Source organism: Misgurnus anguillicaudatus, chromosome 24, assembly GCF_027580225.2.
Source record: "Misgurnus anguillicaudatus chromosome 24, ASM2758022v2, whole genome shotgun sequence".
Classification (NCBI taxonomy): domain Eukaryota; kingdom Metazoa; phylum Chordata; class Actinopteri; order Cypriniformes; family Cobitidae; genus Misgurnus; species Misgurnus anguillicaudatus.
This window is the reverse complement of record NC_073360.2, coordinates 10,538,617-10,561,161: the sequence shown is the minus strand read 5'-3', so window position 1 is coordinate 10,561,161 and position 22,545 is coordinate 10,538,617. Positions and strand designations below refer to the sequence as shown.

General features: G+C 38.0%; 1 protein-coding gene and 1 long non-coding RNA gene across 2 annotated transcripts; both read right to left on the bottom strand.

The window, feature by feature from the left end:
• Nucleotides 1-287: 287 nt before the first annotated feature.
• Nucleotides 288-3,420, bottom strand: LOC129419746 (uncharacterized). Its single transcript, XR_012367714.1, has 5 exons — nt 2,851-3,420; nt 2,201-2,259; nt 2,012-2,099; nt 1,836-1,915; nt 288-1,658 (listed from the first exon to the last, which is right to left on the bottom strand). It is a non-coding gene; the product is annotated as an uncharacterized lncRNA (long non-coding RNA).
• A 10,266-nt stretch (nt 3,421-13,686) lies between these two features.
• On the bottom strand, nt 13,687-17,509 carry LOC141361603 (zinc finger CCHC domain-containing protein 18-like). Its single transcript, XM_073863138.1, has 2 exons — nt 17,204-17,509; nt 13,687-16,850 (listed from the first exon to the last, which is right to left on the bottom strand). The coding sequence occupies exon 2, from the start codon at nt 15,870-15,872 to the stop codon at nt 14,184-14,186; it is 1,689 nt and encodes a 562-aa protein (XP_073719239.1). The 5' UTR covers nt 15,873-16,850; nt 17,204-17,509; the 3' UTR covers nt 13,687-14,183.
• Nucleotides 17,510-22,545: the final 5,036 nt, after the last annotated feature.

Here is a 22,545-nt window from a genome sequence, read left to right as displayed (position 1 = left end):
GAATTTCACACCTTTGCACAATTCTAGTGTCCCCATTGGTGTTTAATCTCAACACTGATTGGTTGCTTTTAAAAACCCCTCCCAAAACTCTGACAACTATTGGGACACAACTTTGAAACTTTCCAGTTGAGATAATTTGATTGGTTACACTTTGTTTTAAGCCCAACCCAAGCCCTCATAGCTTAGTGACTTGATTGGTTATTTGCCTGCTATGCAGATAGACTACACTCCCCCCCCACTATATACTACTATACATCCCCAAAACCCTTAAAAAAAAAAAACTTGAATTGAGTTTGAAATGTTTATTTAATAAAAAACTGAACAATCCACAATTGTCACAATCACAAAATAATATAATACACAAATATTAAAAGTTGCATACATAAACAATACCATTTAAACTCATAAATATACAGACAGATAAAGCAATATTAGAGTAAAATAAAACAAAATAAAAGCAACAATGAAAACTACATTCAAAGCAGTACAATGTAATGTAGCAGTGGCGGCTCGTGACTGCTCATCCGAGGGTTGCAAATTCAAAATAAGTGTTCAGAGTGTCATGTGTGTTGCTTGTGTTTTTAAAATATGTGTTTGTTGTGTCATGTAAACCACGTGCATCACGTGTTTAGTCAAAACACGTGATGCACATACACGCACTCGACACGCAGAACACATATTTTGAAACTGGGAACCACACAAATGACAGGCTATATACATGTTGTGACAAACTTCGCATCGAGTGCTCACAAAAAAAAAGAAGTCACCAGCTGCCACTGTAATGTAGTAAATATCTAAATAATCTAAAGAAATTAGTCCTACACTGCAAAAAATGACTTTCTTACATAGTATTTTTGTCTTGTTTTCTGTAGAAATATTATTTAAATTAAAATGCCTTTTCCTGAGGAACAAAATGACCCAAGAAAATAAGTCTAGTTTTAGACCAAATAAAAAATGTGTGTGTGTCTGTGTATTAAGTGAATTTGTGCTTAAAACAAGCAAAAATATCTGCCAATAGTGTGAGAAAAAAATCTTAAGTTTTCTTTTTTTCTTAAAAACTTAATTAAAACACAATTTTCTCACCCCATTGTTAGATATTTTTTCTTGTTTAGGCACAAATTATCTTAAATTGTATATTTTTGTCTAAAAACTAGACATATTTTCCAAGGTAATTTTGCTCATCAAGAAAATACATCTTGATTTAAGAATTTTTAGTTTTTCTACTGAAAACAAGATGAAAAGTGTTAGAAAGTGATTTTTGCAGTGTAGAATCAATCACAGAGCTCTGTCTTGGAATTATTCAAACATTTCTCACTGTAACACTGTAATTTCTCACATTTAAGAAAACCGGTTGCATTAAACCATTCAAGTTTCAAAACACATAGATTTGAGTACTGTGAACTTAAACAAATTGAGTCACATGCAGTTAAGCACTTATACTTAAGTTCACACTACCTAAATATAAGTGCATAATTGCACAAGACTTAAGTTCACAGTACTCAAATGCATGTTCTTTCAAAACTTAATGATTTAAGGCAACCAATTTCCTTAAATGGTTTGAGTTAAGTTAACTGTTAGGTTTTACATTGTAAAGCATATACTTGTCAGCAAAGGTAACGTTGATGCACCCTCATCTGGACAGACATCTCTTGGGAGCCCTTTGGAAATATAAAAGTACATATAAGTATTTGGCATAATACTAATACACATATACAGATACACACACACACGACAAATCAAAATGATAAAGTTGTACATTTTAGAAAGTTTACATTAAACTATACAAAGATACAACAATATATGATCAAAGAACTTCATAATGTCCATCTTCATACTTGATATTCTGTGTTGATGTCCTCAGAGTCTCTGTGACGTTCTGCAGCTTCATTACAGTAGGCTACTTCAATATAGTTGTCTATCAAACACAGAATAAAAATAGAATCACATACATCATAACACATCTATTTACTATTTAACCTCTTTGATTTAATAATTTCATTATTAAACTTACATCAATTTGGCCAGATTGCAGTGACATCAATTTCTTCAGTGTCTGGATCAGTTTGATGTTTTAGCTTCCACTGTTACTTCATTTTTCTCTGTCAAACACAGAATTAAAAATCAAAATCACATACATCATAACACATCTGCTTACTATTTAACCTGTTTGGTTTTTAAAATTGAATGAATAAAAACTTACATCATCTTTACCCAGAAACCTCTTCAGCGTCCACAAGTTGACCACAGTGTACATGACCTCTGTAAACACAAACATGGATAGACTTCATATTTAAAAAGATGAAGAACAGCAAACATATTACGTTAAAATATATTATGAATCCAAGCTTCTTTACAATTAGCATCTAGGTTCTCTCAAAGTGAAGCTGGCTTTGTTACAAATCAATATAAAGCTATTAAAACCGTCTTGAAAAATAAGCCGCATCTACCAGCACTAAAGCAATGAGCTTTTAAACAACAAAAGATCGTCTGTGTATCATTTAAAATAGCAGAGAGACACTTGCTAGCTGCTAACATTTCCAACACACAAGTTACTGTTGCTTTGTTTGTTTTAAGCAAAGAACTTCTAATCTTGGCTTCTTTAAAGTTTTGTTTTAAAAACTTAAACATCGAATTGATTCTTTTAACAGCCCGGTTTGAATGTTACTTCGCGTATTTTTAACCTCATGTTTACCGCTGTGTACCATGTATACCCTTAATGTTTTACTGTTTGTGCTTTAAATTCAAACAGTTCTAGTATAAAGACAAAAACGAATCATAGTAAATAACATAATATGAACAAATAGGCATCCGATCAGCGCGATGCAGACAAACTAATTAAATCAAACTTACCTTACTGTTGATGTGCAAGCAAACAAAGAAAGACACCGAACTAGAAGTCCAGGCTGTAACGGTTCGCGATTTTGAATTTTCCCGTCAAGCCCATAGGTCAAGCAGTCGCACCTGAAGAGTGGGGGCAGATGAGTGGGTGCAGGTGCATTCTGGGAAATGTAGTCCTTTTCTTTGGCGTTGTCACTGCTGTAGCATATGCTGCTGTAGATGTAAACTACGAATTCCAAGGTGCATTGGATGCACTACAATCATTCCAGCCCAAGTTTGATTGATCCTCTGCTCGCACTTTATTATATACTTTTATATAATCCGCGTTTTCACACTATGCATGGTTCTTTATACTTGGTCATTAATAAAAAATATTTCTATAAAGTTTATAACGTTGACAAAACATGTTTAGTTGACAAACATGTTAACAGTTATTTTGAATGATTTCAGATTTTCTTAAATATAAAATCTTTGATGAAATACAAAACTCTTTAAACATGCCTCAGGAATTATCTTTGGGTTTAGTGGATTAACTGCTCATCATTGGAAACATTGAAAATATACCTAAATGAATTCTTACTTAAATATAAGTAAATACAAAACTAATGCTGAGTTAAGACATGTAACTTACTGAACTTACTTAATTACAACATGAACTCAAATTAATTCATTGTAAATGAATGCATTAACTAACAATGAAAAACATGTCATCTTAATGATGACTCTTAGTTTATGATAGTATATGCCTTAACTCAGCATTAGTTCATGTTAAAGTAAAAATACATGTATGTCTTTTATCACTGTGATATATGGACCCTTATTATATTATAAAGTCCCCATCTCTTTTATTTAAATTGATTGATTGATTGAAGACAAACATTATAATATGTGGACTGACTTTGGTCAAGCATGCATTATCATATGCTAAACAGTTACCTCCTCAGATAGACTACACATTGATTGGTGCCCGAACATTTTCCTTACAAGGGCCAAACCTGACTGAGGGCCGTGGCCCAAAAGTAAATGTTGTTGTGTTATATTAAAATTAAAGTTGCTCTGATAACCCCTAATTTATAATTTTCTAATATTTTAAAAATAAATAAGCAAACATTACTCTGTTTATGCATAACTAATGCAGTTTTATTTTCCAAGGCTTTTTGTAAAAAAAATCATTTTGCCAATCAATTTAAAATATCCTTTTCTCTGTGTGCCACTGCCAAAACCTCTTCATTTTTAGCCTGTAGTACCCGAGTTCATTAAGTTTTGTGATGCATTTTATACACCTTCAAGTATGCATGAAACATAAAAAAATTCACTTTAATCCCTTGCATTTAATATTAATTTACATTTTTGTAATGTAAAAATACAACAAAAAAATGATACATTTTAGAAAATGTTTAATTAAAAATATGAACATCTGCGTCAATGACTTTTGTTCTTTTTCCTTATCTCATGTGGCATGATGGGCCAAATTAAAGATCTATTGTGGGCCAACTTTGGGCACCTCTGGATTAGAAGTACAGTAGCTGACAGGTATCTGCAGATATGTTTACCCGAGTTTGTCAGTCAGTATCACCCAACATGTTTTGCATTCACATGTGAAAGACTGTCTTTTAGATTATGGACCTGTCTATTAATATTTTTGTTTCTATTTTAAAAGATTTAATGAAATGTTAGGGTAGAATTATAATAACAATAGAAACAGTGAACTTCAAATCATGAGACATCAGCAAAATCAAGCAGCTTTACATTTCACTGACTAATTTATCAACATTCTAGCTAGCTAAAATGTGTTACATGATGTCGTTTGAACGGCTTCTTTTAAACGATGTATGCAGCATTGAGAGAAACGTGCACAATATTCTGACATAGGGCAGTTGGAGACATGTTTTCAAAGTGTTGGAAATAAATATTCTGAAATAACATTTGTTGCATTTCTCTTGAGTCAGAGACATAATTTTCACACATTAAAATTGTAATTGTGTCCATTGAATTTTAGTTATTTTGAATGATGCTAAGTTTCTTAAATAGACTAATTAAATTATATTAATAATAAACGTATTTAGAAAACAGTTTTTATGTACCACAATACTGTATGTGCTGTCTTAAAGAGACATGGTTAACCCCCCCCACCCCACCACACTCAGCTCTGAGAACAAAGAAGACACCTCTACCTGTGGGTCATTAACATATAAAAAGCCCTTCACACCTCACACCCACCTCTCCTCACAACCAGCTGTAAGGATTCCTGGAAACTTCCACCAGTTCCTATATACATCCACAAACGTAAAGTTTCTGGATGTTTCACAAGTTTACTTTGGTGTATTACCTTTCCAGGCACTCTGCCTCAAAAATCTGGCAAACCTAAAGTTTAGCAGGGATTTCCCATCCCGTATTTGTCCGTATACAGCTCTTTTCATGCAGTGCCTTTACCGGTACTCGGCCTCGTTGGACCACCGCCAATCCTCGGGCTACGCCTACCTGGGTGCAATCTCCATGGGGTTCGACCAACACCCAGCTCCCTGACGCCACTGGGGGACTCTGGCCCACACTATGGCTTCGCTCCTTGCTGGCACGGATAGTGCAAACCGGCATGCTACTCGCCCGAATTCTTCACGACTGCCTTGGATCTTGGCCATCTGTACTCGGCGGCAGTCGGCCACTACACGTTCCCAGCCCGGCCGTTCAGCCCTCGGTATTTTCTGTACGGGCCTAGCCCGAAATAGCTCCTTATGGTAGCAAAACATTTGGTTCATTTCTATTTTTTTTTCATATTTGTAATAAAACCATGGTGAATTTTTGTAAGGAATGTGCTTCTGCGTTGTGAATGTGAGAGGTACTGTATGGCAGTGGTTCTCAAACTGGGGTCCGAGGCCCCCAGGGGGGCCGCAAGATGGTGCCAGGGGGGCCCCAGTTTTATGACTTTTTATAAAAAACATTTATTTATCATGAATTCTGTGAAATTAAACCTAAAATAACAAAAACAAGGTAGCACTTCTTCGTATAATTTAATGTTTTGTTTAATTAAAATGTGAAGTTTTAGAACTGTTTTTTGTCATAATTTTTTTTGGGGGGGCGCAAAGGAATGCACCACACACAAAGGGGGTCGCACGCTGAAAAAGTTTGAGAACCACTGTATGGATCCCTGGATACACTTATGGCGCTTTTCCATTGCATAGTACCCCAAGGGTCAGGTCTGGTCAGCTCACTTCCCTTTGGCTTGGTTAGCTTTTCCATTGGTTAGCTTTTCCATTGAGTTTAGTAACACTTCAGAGTAGGAGGGATTATAGGCGTGTCTTATATTTGCGCTGCCTACTGCTGTGACATCACACAAATGAGAGCATCGTTGAAATGCTATACCTTCCCATACATTCATTTATTTCTCAGTCCGCCACAAAATTGACCACCACAAATAAATGTTTGCACATCGCATTTATCACTTACTCCATCTCACATGACAATTTTTTTATAAACACCCGTGACTTCAGTCGATGCGCTCCGCTGAGCCTCATTTAATTGCAAAAATACAGTGAATGCGGATGTTGGCAAGTCTGGAAAACACTGCTATAGTGTTGCTGATTCTCAACCTAAAGGGGAGTTTGCTTGCATCAAAGCACAGATGACAACAGGTTTGCTCGAGACAGCGCAAGCACGAAGGTAAAGCTAATCTTGCGTTTAGCATAACGCTCGTCACAATTCTCTCAGACCAATCAATGATCTTTAGTGTTTTCACGTCACAGTTTAGTATCAGCTCAGGTCGCTTGGAACCCCAACCAACAAGGTACTAAAAAAAGTATCAGGTACTACATACTGTATCCAGTGGGAAAAGCCCCCAAAAGTAAGCTGACCCGACCTGTGGGGTACTATGCAATGGAAAAGCGCCATTAATGACACATCTCCAGTATAAACCTGCATATTGCTTTTTGGTTTCCCTGAAGACCCTGATATGGCAGATACCCAATCATAGCATTTTGGAGTGGCACCTAGGGCAGCCAATTACATTTTGGCCACCCACTTGAACACCCCCGTGTACATTAAGTGTTTTAGAGTTCAGAAATTGATCACCTTTAAGTCTTCATTAAAGTAAAATTTTTATTGAATTAGTTATAGTGATCACGGTGTAAATGGGACTCCATGGGTTCAGCAGTAATACAGGCAGGCCAAAGCGAATCACACAGCCTCTCTCACCGTCCTACGCTGTATTTTCTCATTATCCTATCATTCACTGAAGACTTTCAAAGAGGTCAAAAGCTTTATCATGCGAGAGCTTTGAGCTAAAGAAGCAGAGAGTTTTACATAGAGATAATCTTCACTGTACAGGAGATTAGATAATATCAGTATTATGTATGATTTGTGTATGGAGCTGAAAGAGAAAGGGACTGATTATCTTTGTCTGGAGGCAGCAACATTGCCGGTCATATAATTAAGAGTAATTACTGCAAGGCTACCATGCTAACTGAACCCCACTCCACCCGCCTATCCACTCAGTGCTATTGTAAGATCAGACTGACACACTCATCACCATGGCAACAAACTGTAGTACAACAATAAAGTCACATGTCAGCAAAAGAGTGCAACAACCAAAAATGCATAATAACAAAGAAAAGAAAATAATTAGTCTTAAGAAGATTTTGGAGTACTTAACTTGAAATATTTCTAGAGGAGAATAATCAATGTTTCGTGTGACATGACCACATTTAGGGGGGAAAAAATCCCAAATGATTGTTCATTGATATTGTGATTACATACTGCAAAATAAATAAGTAATATGTAATGATAAAGTAAGATAAAATTTAGCATAGCACAGTATATACTATACTTACATTAACCATACTGTATTTTATATAGTTAACATAACAGTCCTTCTAGAAAAATGCAGAGTTTTTTTGTGATTGTTCCGGGCAAAAATCCTCGATTTTGCGGCACGTTTTCTTAAAAAATGTGATGGAATATGCGGGATATTTATGCAATTTATGCGATGCAATTGCAGGAATTTGCAAAAATTGCGGAACTTGCAAAAACTGTGGAAACCTGCAAAAGCTGCAATGATGTTCACGTCACATAATCACGTCACTTCATAACGTTCCCATGGCAACAGAGGACACGGCTGCGCTTGTGTGAAGTAAATGTGTAGCACATGTGTCAAATAGTATTGCACTTGTTACTAATATTATCATAGGCCACTTGGTTCGACTATGGAGATGTAATGAAGACAACACTGGTTAAATAAAAGTAAGTATTTGTATTTAAATGAATGATTAGAGAAATTGGTAATTGTTGAAAGAGAAATTAAATAAAATGTTTAGTCAATGTGGTTCAGATACAAAACACAGTATTTAAAGATTTTTAGTTCAATTGAAGTAAAGTAAATAAAGAGTTATTTTGTTGTGGGTGCACCCTCTAGGCTATATGAATTTCCTAGGACACTCCGTCAAGTAACATTCACATTCAAGTAACATTCACAAGTTCACAGTTGTAACTTGAACAGTTCACTCAAAATCACAATTAACAAGAAAAATAACAATTCAAAAGAACAGTTAATTGAATCAGTTACAAAAAGATTGTTTCTGAAAAGTTCAGTTCTGAAAAGTGTATGTTCAAACAGTTCAGATGGAAAAATCCGTTCAAAAGATTCGGATCAAGGAATCGGTTCAAAAGATTCGGATCAAAAGAATCGGTTCAAAAGATTCGGATCAAACGAATCGGTTCAAAAGATTCACTTCGGTGAATCGAAAGTTCGTTGAATCACGGAAAAACTCCAAAACAAAACAAAATCCGTTGGAAGGGAATAACTTGCAATTACTCAAATAAAGCTCACTTCCGTTGAAGAAACTAGCAGGAAATTAGAACTTTCCTACCAAATCCACAGGTGTTGGTTTGAAATCAACTCTCACAATCAACGTTCAGTTCACTGGAGGCTCGCCATCATTAATCGTCACGCTGAATCGAACACAGTTCCAGCGTAGCACAAAAAACCTGACCTGCATATGCAACAGGCAGTATTTAGTTCACAACACACATTAAATTAACTGTTTTTAGTTCAACAGCAATCACATATTATTCTGTTCAGCATTTACTGCTACATTTTTATAAAACTCAACAGTTTAAATAGCATTGTGCTACATAAACAAACAAAACAATTCCTTCAATATCATTAGCAACACAATATAAACATTTAGAACTCACATATACATATTTTAACATATTAAACATCAGATCTCATCAGCATTTCATTTAGATAAAGAAACACGGTTTCATTCTCTCTCAGTTTTAAACATAAGTACACATTTAAACACATTTATGACAGTTTACACATATCAAAATGTGTACTCACCAAAAATCCAAAGAAAATATTCCATAAAACCTTTATGGTCTAATCCTCTCTGACGATTTTAACTTTAACTCAAAGTTACACTGCTGCTCGTTTCATCAGTCACACAGAGAGAACTAAAATGGCGTTCCCCATCCAGCAACTAGCGTGGTGGGGCGGGACTTCAACAGAACACTCACATAATTGGACGGTTACTGACATGTCAATCATCACACTGACATACACTGATCTTTGATTTTATAATTTTTTCCTCTCACTTTTATACACATCTGGTTAGTTTATTATTTTAATAAACTCAAACTATTTTCTTTTAATAATTAATTAATTAAATTATACAGGGTTACATCCTCCCCTCTTAAAGGTAAGCAAGTCTCTTTGCGTTTTTTTTTTCTTTACTTGACCTTTCATTAACTCTTAGGCAGCATTAAGTCATCAACTTTTGGTAATTCTGCAAGACTCATTGAATTAACCACTGCCTCACTCAAAGACTGGAACAAGTTTTGGACTACTGAGGTTAGGGGGTTACCCAACTGTGGGTAATGGAATTTTCTTGCAGGTTTTGGGACCCTGTTTGAACGTCTTAGGCTATGATCTGTACTGGATCTTGCATTTGCATTAACTTGTTCTGTTCTTTCTTCCAGATCCTGGGCTTCCTCTGACAAATCCATATTCTCATCACTATCTGGATCGTATGGTGGTAAGTAGTTGATAAGTCCTTCAACTTCATTTCCTGAGGGTATAGTCTCCTCTACTTCAGGATCTGTAGGTTCATTCATTTCCATCACCTCTCCTAGACTTTCATTCAATGGAAGAATGATAGCTGGATTGCTCACAGTCTGAGGTAATTCAGTTTCATGAGGTAGGTCTGGTTCCTGAGGTAAGTCTGGTTCCTGAGGTAAGTACTTCTCTCTTTTATTTTTTATTTTTGACTTTGCAATGTCATAGGCATAGGTAATCTTGGTTTCTCCAGCAGGGATTCTACTGAATATGCAGATTTCATCCTCTGAATCAGATTGTCCTTCATTCAATTGTTCCTCATCCAACAGTTCTTTCTTTCTTTGGCTTCGTGTCTTAGGCTTTGAGATGTTTTCCAGATCAGGAACACTTTCCTCAGAAGTACTTAGGAAACCACAAGGTAATAGTAGATCCCTGTGCAACACTCTTACAGGAGCATCTTTATCCTGTGGGTGAACTTTATAAACTGGCAGGTCTCCTACTCGTTCCGCTATTATATGGATAGTAGGCTCCCACTTGTCCGCTAGTTTATGCTTTCCCCTGATTCGTACGTTCCTCACCAAGACCTTATCTCCTACTTCAAGGGTTGATTCCTTCACTCGTCTGTCGAATCTTTCCTTATTCCTCATTGCAGACTTTGAAGCATTTTGAGTGGCAATTCGGTAACTCTCCTCAAGTCGGGCTTTGAGACTTTGGACATATTTGGAATGTGACTCGTGGACAGGTTTTTCTACAGGTAGCCCAAAGGCTAAATCCACTGGCAGTCTGGGTCGTCTTCCAAACATGAGTTCGTATGGCGTAAATCCAGTTACCTCATTTTTTGTGCAATTATAGGCATGCACTAACGGTTTCACAAAGTCGTGCCAATGTGACTTATCCTGCTCCTTCAAGGTTCCCAGCATGTTTAGAAGCGTCCTATTGAAGCGCTCTACGGGATTACCGCGAGGATGATAAGGAGTTGTGCGCACTTTGTGAATTTTTGCCATCTCGCAAAGCTCTTTGATGAGTTTAGATTCAAAGTCAGCGCCTTGATCGCTTAGGATCCTCTCCGGGAAACCATAATGGACAATGAATCCGTCCCAAAGGCACTTTGCTACAGTCCTTGCCTTCTGGTTGTTAGTGGGTATGGCAACTGCATACTTAGTGTAATGATCCGTCATGACAAGTACATTCTGGACATTACTTCGGTCTGGTTCGATGGACAGAAAGTCTATACAGAGCAACTCAAGGGGCCGTGTAACCTGGATGTTGACCAAGGGTGCAGATTTTTCTGGCACAGCTTTCCGTTTAACACACCGTTCACAGGTCTTAACCTTGCTCTCGACATCAGCACTCATCTTTGGCCAATAAAAACGGGAACGGACAAGGTCGAGGGTACGGTCTACTCCCATGTGACTCATCTGATCGTGCAGACTCTCTAGCACCATAGCACGGAACTTCACAGGTAGCACCAACTGGTAAGTTGTGTGATCGTCACACTGCCGTCGCCTGTACAGAACTCCATCTTTCAATTCTAAGCGGTTCCACTCCCTCAGCAACAAGGGTATGTCTGGACACTCATACCTCACTGCCCTGCATGGCATTTGACCTTCCTCTAAGTGATTGATGACTTGGCTTAAGACAACATCTGCTCTTTGTTCTTGTTGCAGGTCTATACCAATGAAATTGGGTACTCCAGTCTCATCTTCGGTCAGGTCTTGAGCAAAACAACCAGGGATGGCATCCTGCTCCATTGCCAAGGACTCCACTAGAGCAACATAGTCTCCATTCTCTTGTTGAACAATGTGCTTATCGAGCACAGCTTGAACAACTGCACAATCCACGACTCGACCACCTAGATGTTTTTCAGTGAATTGCTTGATTCGTTCCTGTTCCTTTTGTGATACACCGTCATTGATCAATTCGCCATGGGGACGTCTTGATAGCCCATCAGCATCTTGGTTTTGTTTTCCCGATCTATAGGTCAGATCAAAAGAGAATGAGGCTAACGTTGACAACCAACGATAACTTATGGCATCAAGCTTCGCAGTAGTTAGAATATAAGTAAGAGGATTACTGTCAGTTATGACAGTGAAGTGGTTGCCGTACAAGTAGTCAGAGAATTTTTCTGTCACTGCCCACTTTAGAGCAAGAAACTCCAACTTATGGGCGGGGTATCGAGACTCACTTCTTGAAAGACCTCTACTGGCGAAAGCTATGACCTTTTTCTCTCCACCTTGCTCCTGATACAATGCGGCGCCAAGACCCGTGGTACTCGCGTCTGTGTGGAGGATGTAAGGTAAGGTCGGGTCGGCAAAGCCAAGTACTGGTGCACTGGTAAGTTTGGAGATAATTTTGTTGAATGCTTCATCACAAGCAGCTGTCCATCGGCTCCCAAATGACTCTTTCGGGTTAAGATAATTTTCTTTTAACTCACTGTTTATGGTCTTACGATTCAGTGGGGCATAACCAGCAGTTAAGTCATTTAAGGGTTTTACTATCTTGGAGTAATCACAGATGAACCGTCGATAGTATCCCGAGAATCCCAGGAATGATCTCAACTCTTTTAAGTTCTTTGGTTTTGGCCAGGTTTTTAGAGCACTGATCTTTTCAGGATCTGTCTGGACTCCTGTCTCTGATATTATGTGGCCTAGGTACCGGACTGAAGTTTGGAAAAATTTGCATTTTTCTGGGGACAATTTCAACCCATATTCTCTCAGTCTTGTTAACACTTTTAGGAGACGCTCCTCATGCTCCTCAAGAGTTTGGGAAAACACAATCAAATCATCAAGAAACACCAAGACCTCGGAAAGATGTAGATTCTCCATACACTTTTCCATTAATCGTTGGAATGTACTTGGTGCATTGGTTATTCCTTGAGGCATGCGATTAAATTCCCAAAATCCTAAGGGACAAGAGAAAGCGGTTTTGTACTTGTCAGACTCCTCCATTTCTATCTGGTAATAGCCAGACTTCAAGTCCAGGACAGAGAACCACCGGGAACCTGTTAAGGCTGAAAAAGACTCTTCGAGATTCGGCAAAGCATAGGAATCTTTCACAGTTTGTAAATTCAGTTTCCTGTAATCCACACATAGTCTTACATCACCATTCTTCTTACGTACGACTACGATTGGGGATGCGAAAGGAGACTCAGATTCTCTGATAACTCCTGACTCTTTTAAGCCTTGCAAGTGCCGTCTGACTGCAGCCAGATCATGAGGGTGAATAGGACGTGCCCTTTGCTTAAAGGGGGTTTCGTCAGAAAGCTTGATGTGATGCTTGACTTTAGATGTTCGACCAAAATCAAGGTCATGTTGTGCAAAAACATCTGACATCTCACTGAGCTTCTTACTGATCTTATCCCTCCACTCTTGGGACAATGGGGAATCCCCAAAGTTAAAGGTAATCGCTGCATTAGAACGATTCTGACACGTGGGTACGGATCCCACCACACATTCTTGAGGGATGATACTCTCAATGGCATACACTTCGGCCACCACGGCATTTGGCTGCAGTACTACATCCCGATTCAACTCATTCCGTAGCTGGATGGTCAACTTTTGGGATGGAAACGATGGTACTTGAATTACACCACTAGGGAGAAGGACACCCCCAGGAAGTGAGAAAGTTGTTGGGGGCTCCAGAAGAACACATTCTTTAGCAGGTAAGCAATACACATTTGTTCTTCCACAGAGAGCAACTGTCTGCTGTTCTGGAATGACTACGGGTTGCTTGCTTTGTAGTCTCACAAGTCCAAGACATCCATTGGCATACTGTTTATGCCGTAACTTTAGAGTTTTAAGCACAGCACTGTATCCATATCGTGGACAATGGTGTTCAAGAAGATTCAAGTCAGAACATTCAGCATACAGAGAATCAAGAGTGTTTGTACCGATCAGGACTTGAGACTGTTTTTCAGGGTTGAAATCAGGAACAACTAGAGCAAGTGTGGAAATTTCAACCTCAGATCCGACCATGTCCTCTGGGAAAGTGATTGGAATTTCTACATATCCTTTATATGGAACTGGTTGACCATTGGCACCACTGACTTCAAGCAGAAGATTCAAAGACTTAATTGGATGATTAGTCAAGCAAGCTTGGTAAAAGGACCAAGGAACTGTGGTCACCTGCGACCCTGTGTCAAGCAAGCAATGACATTTGGTACCTGAAATCTTGACTTGTGCGGTACACTTGGATCCAACAAGACGTTGAATATGGGATTTGTGGTGTGTGCCTGAGAATTTTCTTAAGGGACCACCTTTTTGTTCACCAGCTCCAGTTTGTCCCACAACTGGAACTGTTAAGCGTTTAAAGAAGAATTTTCACCAACATGACCGTTCTCTCTGTCCCACTCTTGTTGCTTCAACCTTAGTTTGTTTCTTTTCTCTTCAACTAGCTTGGGGTTTGGAGTATTTTCACAAGTCACAGAAATGTGGCCATCTTCACCGCATCTGAAACAGTAGCCAGGACGTGGTCTGAATTTCGTGACAGGATGACCAGCTAACTTGAGCGGTTGTTTAGCAGCAATTTCTGAAGTGGTAGGAGATAGTGATGTCTTATGCTTGGGTTTGACAGTCTTTCTAGGCTTTGGGAGAGTCAGTGAAGTTAACTGTTCCCTTAGCTCAGCAATCTGCTTTTTCAATTCAGCAGTCTCAGACAACAACTTTGACTCATGAGGGGAATTGCTTGACATGACAGTATCTTGACTGTAAGCATGAGCAGATCTAGGCGATGGCTGCGGTTTTGGCTTAGAAACACCAATATGGCTTCTCATGCGCAGCAATTTCTGTGCACTTTTGTCTTCTCTGGTTCTAAGAGAACGTAATAAGTCTTGGAACTCAATAGGGTCATCTCTACTAGTTTCGAGGCGAAGTTCAGAAATAAGAATGTCATCCCAGCAGCCTCTGCAAAACTGCCGTAGAAGATGGTGGTTGGCTTCAGATGATTTAATTCCACCTCCCCTGACTGCCTTGCTAAGAGCAACTTGAAGTCTTTGGAGGTAACTGGATGCTTTCTCGCCTTCATTCTGGAAAGTGTTCATGAATTTTGAGAACAATTCATCACCATCGTCGATTGCACCATAAGCTGAATCAAGCATGTTGAGGTAAGCTCTTGGAGATGCACGAGACCCCAAAGACTTAACAATATCAGTGGCAGGGGGCAAAAGACTCTCCATAATTCTCCTCACTCTTTGTAAGTCAGACACAGAAGGATCATCGAAAAGTAATTCAACATTACAACGCCAAGTGTCATAATCAGACTCATTATTGGGTTGGGGAATTCTCCCTGAGAAAGGGCGGAGCTTAACTACAGCAGTGGATGGGATTGCAGCAGCAACTTCACTCTTAACTATATGCTCCACAATAACTTTCTGCACCTCAGCAGGGTTGAGTTGAACATGACTCATAGCACCTGACAGCCGTTTTTCAGAACTTGGTAAGTCATTTTGATCAAGTGTTGGCACATTCAGTATGGAACTAGGTCTCTGGACATTGATTTTGGGAACATTCTCTTCTCGGACAGAATTGAGCTCATCAAGCACGGGCTCATCCTCCTCATCCACCTCATCTGCTACTAAGGAGCTTGAGATCTGAGAGAGTTCTTCTCGTAACAAAGCACTAAAGGATTTTCCACTTTGCTTAGCAATGGTTTTCAAGGTGAATAAGTAAGAGGATGTAGCATCAGAACTCTCCTCAAAAGAGTAGACACTACTCAGGGCTCTTATCTGGTAAGTTAAACTTGGGTTTTCTTTGACTGTGTGGCTAAGGGGTAGCAAGGGGTTTATTGATTCGATAGCTGATCCAAGTTTGTACTCTACAATGGTGTGATCATGATACTTGGACTCAGGATCATTAATGGGAAGCACCCTTGCGATGGAACCATGACATTTTAAAAGATCAAGGACTTCTTCACTTTCAAGGGTAGTAATTGGTCCATTGATTAGAAGAGCATTTAAAACTTTGATGTTTTCCTTCTGTACTATTTCCATGTTCTTGATGTTGATTTACTTGCTACACAATTAAACTGATTTAAATGTCTCTTTTGTTGACTACTTTTTCTTTTTGAACTGTAAAGTATCAATAATTACATCTCCCGGCTGGCTCGCCACTTTTTATGTAGCACATGTGTCAAATAGTATTGCACTTGTTACTAATATTATCATAGGCCAATAGGTTCGACTATGGAGATGTAATGAAGACAACACTGGTCAAATAAAAGTAAGTATTTGTATTTAAATGAATGATTAGAGAAATTGGTAATTGTTGAAAGAGAAATTAAATAAAATGTTTAGTCAATGTGGTTCAGATACAAAACACAGTATTTAAAGATTTTTAGTTCAATTGAAGTAAAGTAAATAAAGAGTTATTTTGTTGTGGGTGCACCCTCTAGGCTATATGAATTTCCTAGGACACTCCGTCAAGTAACATTCACATTCAAGTAACATTCACAAGTTCACAGTTGTAACTTGAACAGTTCACTCAAAATCACAATTAACAAGAAAAATAACAATTCAAAAGAACAGTTAATTGAATCAGTTACAAAAAGATTGTTTCTGAAAAGTTCAGTTCTGAAAAGTGTATGTTCAAACAGTTCAGATGGAAAAATCCGTTCAAAAGATTCGGATCAAGGATTCGGTTCAAAAGATTCGGATCAAAAGAATCGGTTCAAAATATTCGGATCAAACGAATCGGTTCAAAAGATTCACTTCGGTGAATCGAAAGTTCGTTGAATCACGGAAAAACTCCAAAACAAAACAAAATCCGTTGGAAGGGAATAACTTGCAATTACTCAAATAAAGCTCACTTCCGTTGAAGAAACTAGCAGGAAATTAGAACTTTCCTACCAAATCCACAGGTGTTGGTTTGAAATCAACTCTCACAATCAACGTTCAGTTCACTGGAGGCTCGCCATCATTAATCGTCACGCTGAATCGAACACAGTTCCAGCGTAGCACAAAAAACCTGACCTGCATATGCAACAGGCAGTATTTAGTTCACAACACACATTAAATTAACTGTTTTTAGTTCAACAGCAATCACATATTATTCTGTTCAGCATTTACTGCTACATTTTTATAAAACTCAACAGTTTAAATAGCATTGTGCTACATAAACAAACAAAACAATTCCTTCAATATCATTAGCAACACAATATAAACATTTAGAACTCACATATACATATTTTAACATATTAAACATCAGATCTCATCAGCATTTCATTTAGATAAAGAAACACGGTTTCATTCTCTCTCAGTTTTAAACATAAGTACACATTTAAACACATTTATGACAGTTTACACATATCAAAATGTGTACTCACCAAAAATCCAAAGAAAATATTCCATAAAACCTTTATGGTCTAATCCTCTCTGACGATTTTAACTTTAACTCAAAGTTACACTGCTGCTCGTTTCATCAGTCACACAGAGAGAACTAAAATGGCGTTCCCCATCCAGCAACTAGCGTGGTGGGGTGGGACTTCAACAGAACACTCACATAATTGGACGGTTACTGACATGTCAATCATCACACTGACATACACTGATCTTCGATTTTATAATTTTTTCCTTTCACTTTTATACACATCTGGTTAGTTTATTATTTTAATAAACTCAAACTATTTTCTTTTAATAATTAATTAATTAAATTATACAGGGTTACAAATGCAAAATTTTTTAACTTTGGTTTCAGCAGTACCAACATAAACAAGCGGCTGCACGTAACTTCCGGTAAACTCCGCTAAGAATAAATAACAACAAAGTTCTTTAAACGTAGTTAATTTATATAACAAGCAAAAAACAACACATAGATTACATAGGAAACCAATACATTTGTTATTTTCGAAGAGGCATTTGTTCAAGAGATCAGTTTAGCAACTAGTCAGACCTTAAAAAAAAACGAAACCGGAAGTAAAGTTCGGATCCAGACGTGTATCACGTGCGTCCGATGAAACGGTCTATATGTGACTTTTTGCTACGAAAATGCGTGGATTATAAAATCATGCAAGCCCCGCATATTTTGTGCGCGGAAATCTGTAATTAATGCGGCGAAAGTGCGTCGTATTTGGAAAAATGCGGCCCCACATAAATATGCTGACTTTGGCTGATTATGCAATAAATGGTGCGATCGCACAATCGCGTTTTTCTGGAGGGACTGACATTATGATAAAAACCTTCGCATTATTCCCATGGGTTGCTTTAACTTTTACTTGAGTTAGCTTTCAATTAGTCTTATTTTAAAAAGCACAGTTTTTCTGATTTCCATTGGTGTGTATTAGTACATGTTAATGATATGCAGAAGGTACATACCCTAAAGTAAACGATGACGCAAGTTATTATCTTCAATGTAAATTTCTTTTTTTTTTGGAGTACAACAAACACACAGACTGTAAGCAACAGTTTACTTCCTGGGATTGGTGATGTAGTAAAAACCGACTTAATTATAATTCCTCCCGCTTGGACTCACAGCCTGTAAGTAAACTCCTGTTAGCATTGCATTGTGACCGAATCTTTCAAACATGGTAAGGAGCGTCACATTTCCGGCTGACGTCAGAGGTATTCAGTCCAATCACAACGTACAGATTAGCTGACCAATCAAGGACACAGCGCTTTTTAGATCGATGAGTTTTGTACAAAATCAATGCATTTGAGGAAGGCAAGATATCTGGGGTTACAAAAATGTATGTGGAAAATAATGTGTTTTTTTAACCATTAACCAAGCAAACACATTGTGTTATACCAAATACACAAAATAACTTTTTTAGCAATGAAATGGGTGCACTTTAATGTTCACTAATTGAACTTCATCTCACACATTGGCGAACAATCTCATCAACCTCGCCAGATGCCCCTCAAGCCTCACAGTGTGCTTTTAAAAGAGCCAAGAATTGCTTTTCTCCATATTGCCGGAGTTGGCGTTCCCTCTCCCGTAATTACCGGCAGCCGGCGGACCCTACTGCCTGAATAGACACATCGACTTATTAGTCAATACATGTAGTTATTCCTGTTCCAGCCAGGACTCGACCGTCCGGGTCGCCAAAGAGCTCTGCATTCTAATCACTACAAGACGCGACCGCGGCCTACGCTGGAGGTTCACAGTCATTGATCCACTCTCCAATAGCACTGACCTTTAGGGAGGTGTAAAGCTTGTCTGGTTTGTCTCAAACGCGCCGGACTGAAGGAGAATGTGTGCTGTAAAACAGCGCTGCTCTGTCTCGAATGACTGAACCATAGCCTGTAAAGTCCACGGTTGGAATTTATTAGTTTTAGAGAAAGATATAAAGGGAAAGATGAGCAGGTGCAGAAACCAGAGACAAGTTTGTTTTGGCAAGATCTACAAGTCATTCAAGAATCTGAGACAGCTGTCGTGTTTAAAGAGAAATGCCTGCTGAATATACAAATGAAGAACAACAGCTTGTCAGTGTATGTAAAATAAGTTAAATTCAAGGATATTGAATCCACAAGCAGTGTATTCTTGAGACTAGATAGATACTAAATGATGTATAGTTAAATTTGATGTGGCACTCTACCTGATTTGCTCTTTTATGATGTACAGTACAGCTGTGGTGATCTTCTGTCAATCTTCTGACATGATAGAATATAAGGTACAAAAGTTGTCACACTGTAAAAAAATGCTGAGTTTTTCAACCCATGTAGCATATATATAATCTGTATTCATCCTTGTATTACAAAAAACAGAGATGGTCTAAATGTGTGATTTACTTCATTCACCGTAGATGTGTAGGAGTTCTGAGGTTTTACTGACAGTTGGAGGATCCATTGTAGTTACACATTTTGTCACAAGTGCTTTTAATACTTTTCATTGGTTAAATATTTGAAAAACCCAAAAACAGATAGGGTGACCAATAGTGAGACGTGGGTTCTGTCCAACAGCAACAATTTGGGGCGGTTTCCCGGACAGGGATTAGACTAGTCCTGGACTAAACTAAATGTAAGAGCTGCCCAAACTAAAAACAATTTGTATATCTTAAAATACATCAGTACTCTTTGTTTTGCCTCAAAATGCACACACCAGTAAGTTTTTAGTAAGACATGTTTGTTCAAACTAGTTATATTTCCTAATTAAACTAAGGTCTAGCCCTGGCTTAAGCTAATCCCTGTCTGGGAAAACACTACTATATGTTTGATTATAACTATGTTTTCAGAAGGGTAACAGGGTTGACTTTAATATTCAGTTAGACATTATTATGTGTATGCTTTAATGCTAATAGTACTACAAATATCCAGCATCAGTTGTTGACTTTTTCAAAATTATGGTAATAGGACTTATATATTTTTATCCATCCATACATTTCAAGGATTTTTATCATATACTGTCAGAAAAATTGTCAAAAATGGTCACAAGCTGTCACTTGGGCGGTATCTTATAAAGAGGTTCTAATATGTATCATTTTAGTACAGATATCTAAGATTCTAAGATGCAAAAGTCACTCAAATGTCAAAAATGATATAATGACATTGACCGAATGTTCTTAGCATTTACTGTATCGTCGCTGCCCGATGAAACTCAAAACGGTTACTTTTCAGGAAGTGAAAAAAACACACCGTATATCAAAAGGAGTTAAATGTAGCGTTGTCATACTTGGTACGCCATCTTTACATGTAACCATATTCTTGCCAGTGTAATGATATGATCCACATTTGACCAAAATTGAGTTTAAATGGACATACGTGCATATTTTACAGTAACGGTGGTCGATACGCGTTCTTTCGATCATTAATTAGAATGGCCAAAGTCACGTTTTTATATTGACAGATGAATACTTTCAGTTTATTAAATAGCCTACATCTTATTTAAAGGCAGGATAGGCAGGATTATCTAAAAAAACGTTTTACAAATTTGTTTAAATTGTCTTTATATACCAATACATAAGTAAATTGTAAGAACTCTGAAAAAGAGAGTACAAAAATCGAGTGTCTGTAGACCCCTCACCACTGTTTTAAACACAGCTCATTTTTCCATTCACTCCACCCCCTCCCTTCAGGGTTTCTTCTAAAGCCACGCCCCCAAAACACATGAACGCGCTGGGAGCAGCATTTACCTCAGACGAGCTGAGAGAAAGGAGCGTGGTGCATATAGTAACATCATGTCACAATCACATGTAATAATACAACTAACTTTATCACTATGAATATAAACAAATAGGATGGCTTTTAGTACTCACTATTAAGCCAGTGTTTTGCATGGAAGAGTTTCCGTGATTAAAACGTTGTTGACTCTGATGAGGACTACACTCCGGAGACAATACCGCTACCGCATCATTGACTCGAGGAAAAGCCACGCGATATTTACTCTCGTTTGATTGCTTCGTTTATTCCTTTTTTGCTTCGTTTGCCTTCGCTGACTGCATATGCAGGTACTGTGAGTTCTGAATGCTCTTTCTCTGCCGTACTTTTGCTCCTTCTAGAGTGCCTCGTGCACGTTCAAATCAATCAGGTGTGCGCATGTGTGGGCAGATCCCATAGCAACAGGGGTGGTAGCCATGGTCGCGAGAGAGAGTGATAGTCGCACAAGCCAATCGTTTGTTTCGTCCCGAATGGAAATAATGAGCTGTGTTTAAAACTACAAACACTCGAGTTTTATACTCTCTTTTTCAGAGTGCTTGCATTTTACTTGTGTATTGGTATATAAAGACAGTTTAAACAAATTTGTAAAAAAGTTTTTTAGATAATTCCTGCCTATCCTGCCTTTAAATACGCTTAGTTTATTTAATATTAATTATACATTTATTAAATGTCTCTTGCAAACTATGAAGGCACACTGAATCAATGCACTGACATGGTAATGCTAGACAGCTGGGGCGTCAGTTTGTGTTAAAAATTGGTGGGGACAAAAGATCAGATAAAAAACATTACTGCAGGACGGGAAAAATATTGAATAACGGATTAAAAATTGGCATACCGTCAACAACAAGAAAATACTCAGCATAAAACCCTCAACAATGTCGACTGCACACATGTAACAGTCCCTGCAACACCAGCTCAACCGAACAATGCCAAAGCACCATACCGTAGAAAACAGCAGCACGTTTAGTCAATGATTACAATGAATTTCATTACATATGTACAAGAAAACACACCATAAGCATATAACGCAACATATGTGACCCTGGACCACAAAACCAGTCTTAAGCATCGCTTGATTTTTCAGAACATTTTATTCAAATGCTTTCAAAAAGTGGTGGGATGTCCCCAGAGCCCCGGTGTAAATAACACCTATGCTAGACAGATACTTTGTTTGCACAGTCCCAGGGCCGGAGTGGGACTCATTTTCAGCCCTGGAGTTTCATGCCTTAGACCGGCCCACTTTAGTTCACGACTGACTATTAAAATAATATCTTTAAACCCTCAGTAGTATAAGTCTGCAGTAGTGCACTGTTCTCTGCAGCCTTGCAATTCACTGTATTTTTCAAATATATAATTTCATATTCCGTGCAAATGCAGTAAACAATTATACTTTTTGCCATAATCATGCAGCCCTACCATAAGACCATATATTACTAAAGTAAACTTATTCAAAAACTAAAAGAAACAAATGTGTTTGTGTTTTCCTCTATATTTCTATTTCTAAAAAATGGTGAGTCTTGAGATTACCTGTTGATAACGTTTGGAAACCCCTGATATACAATACACAAGCTTTATT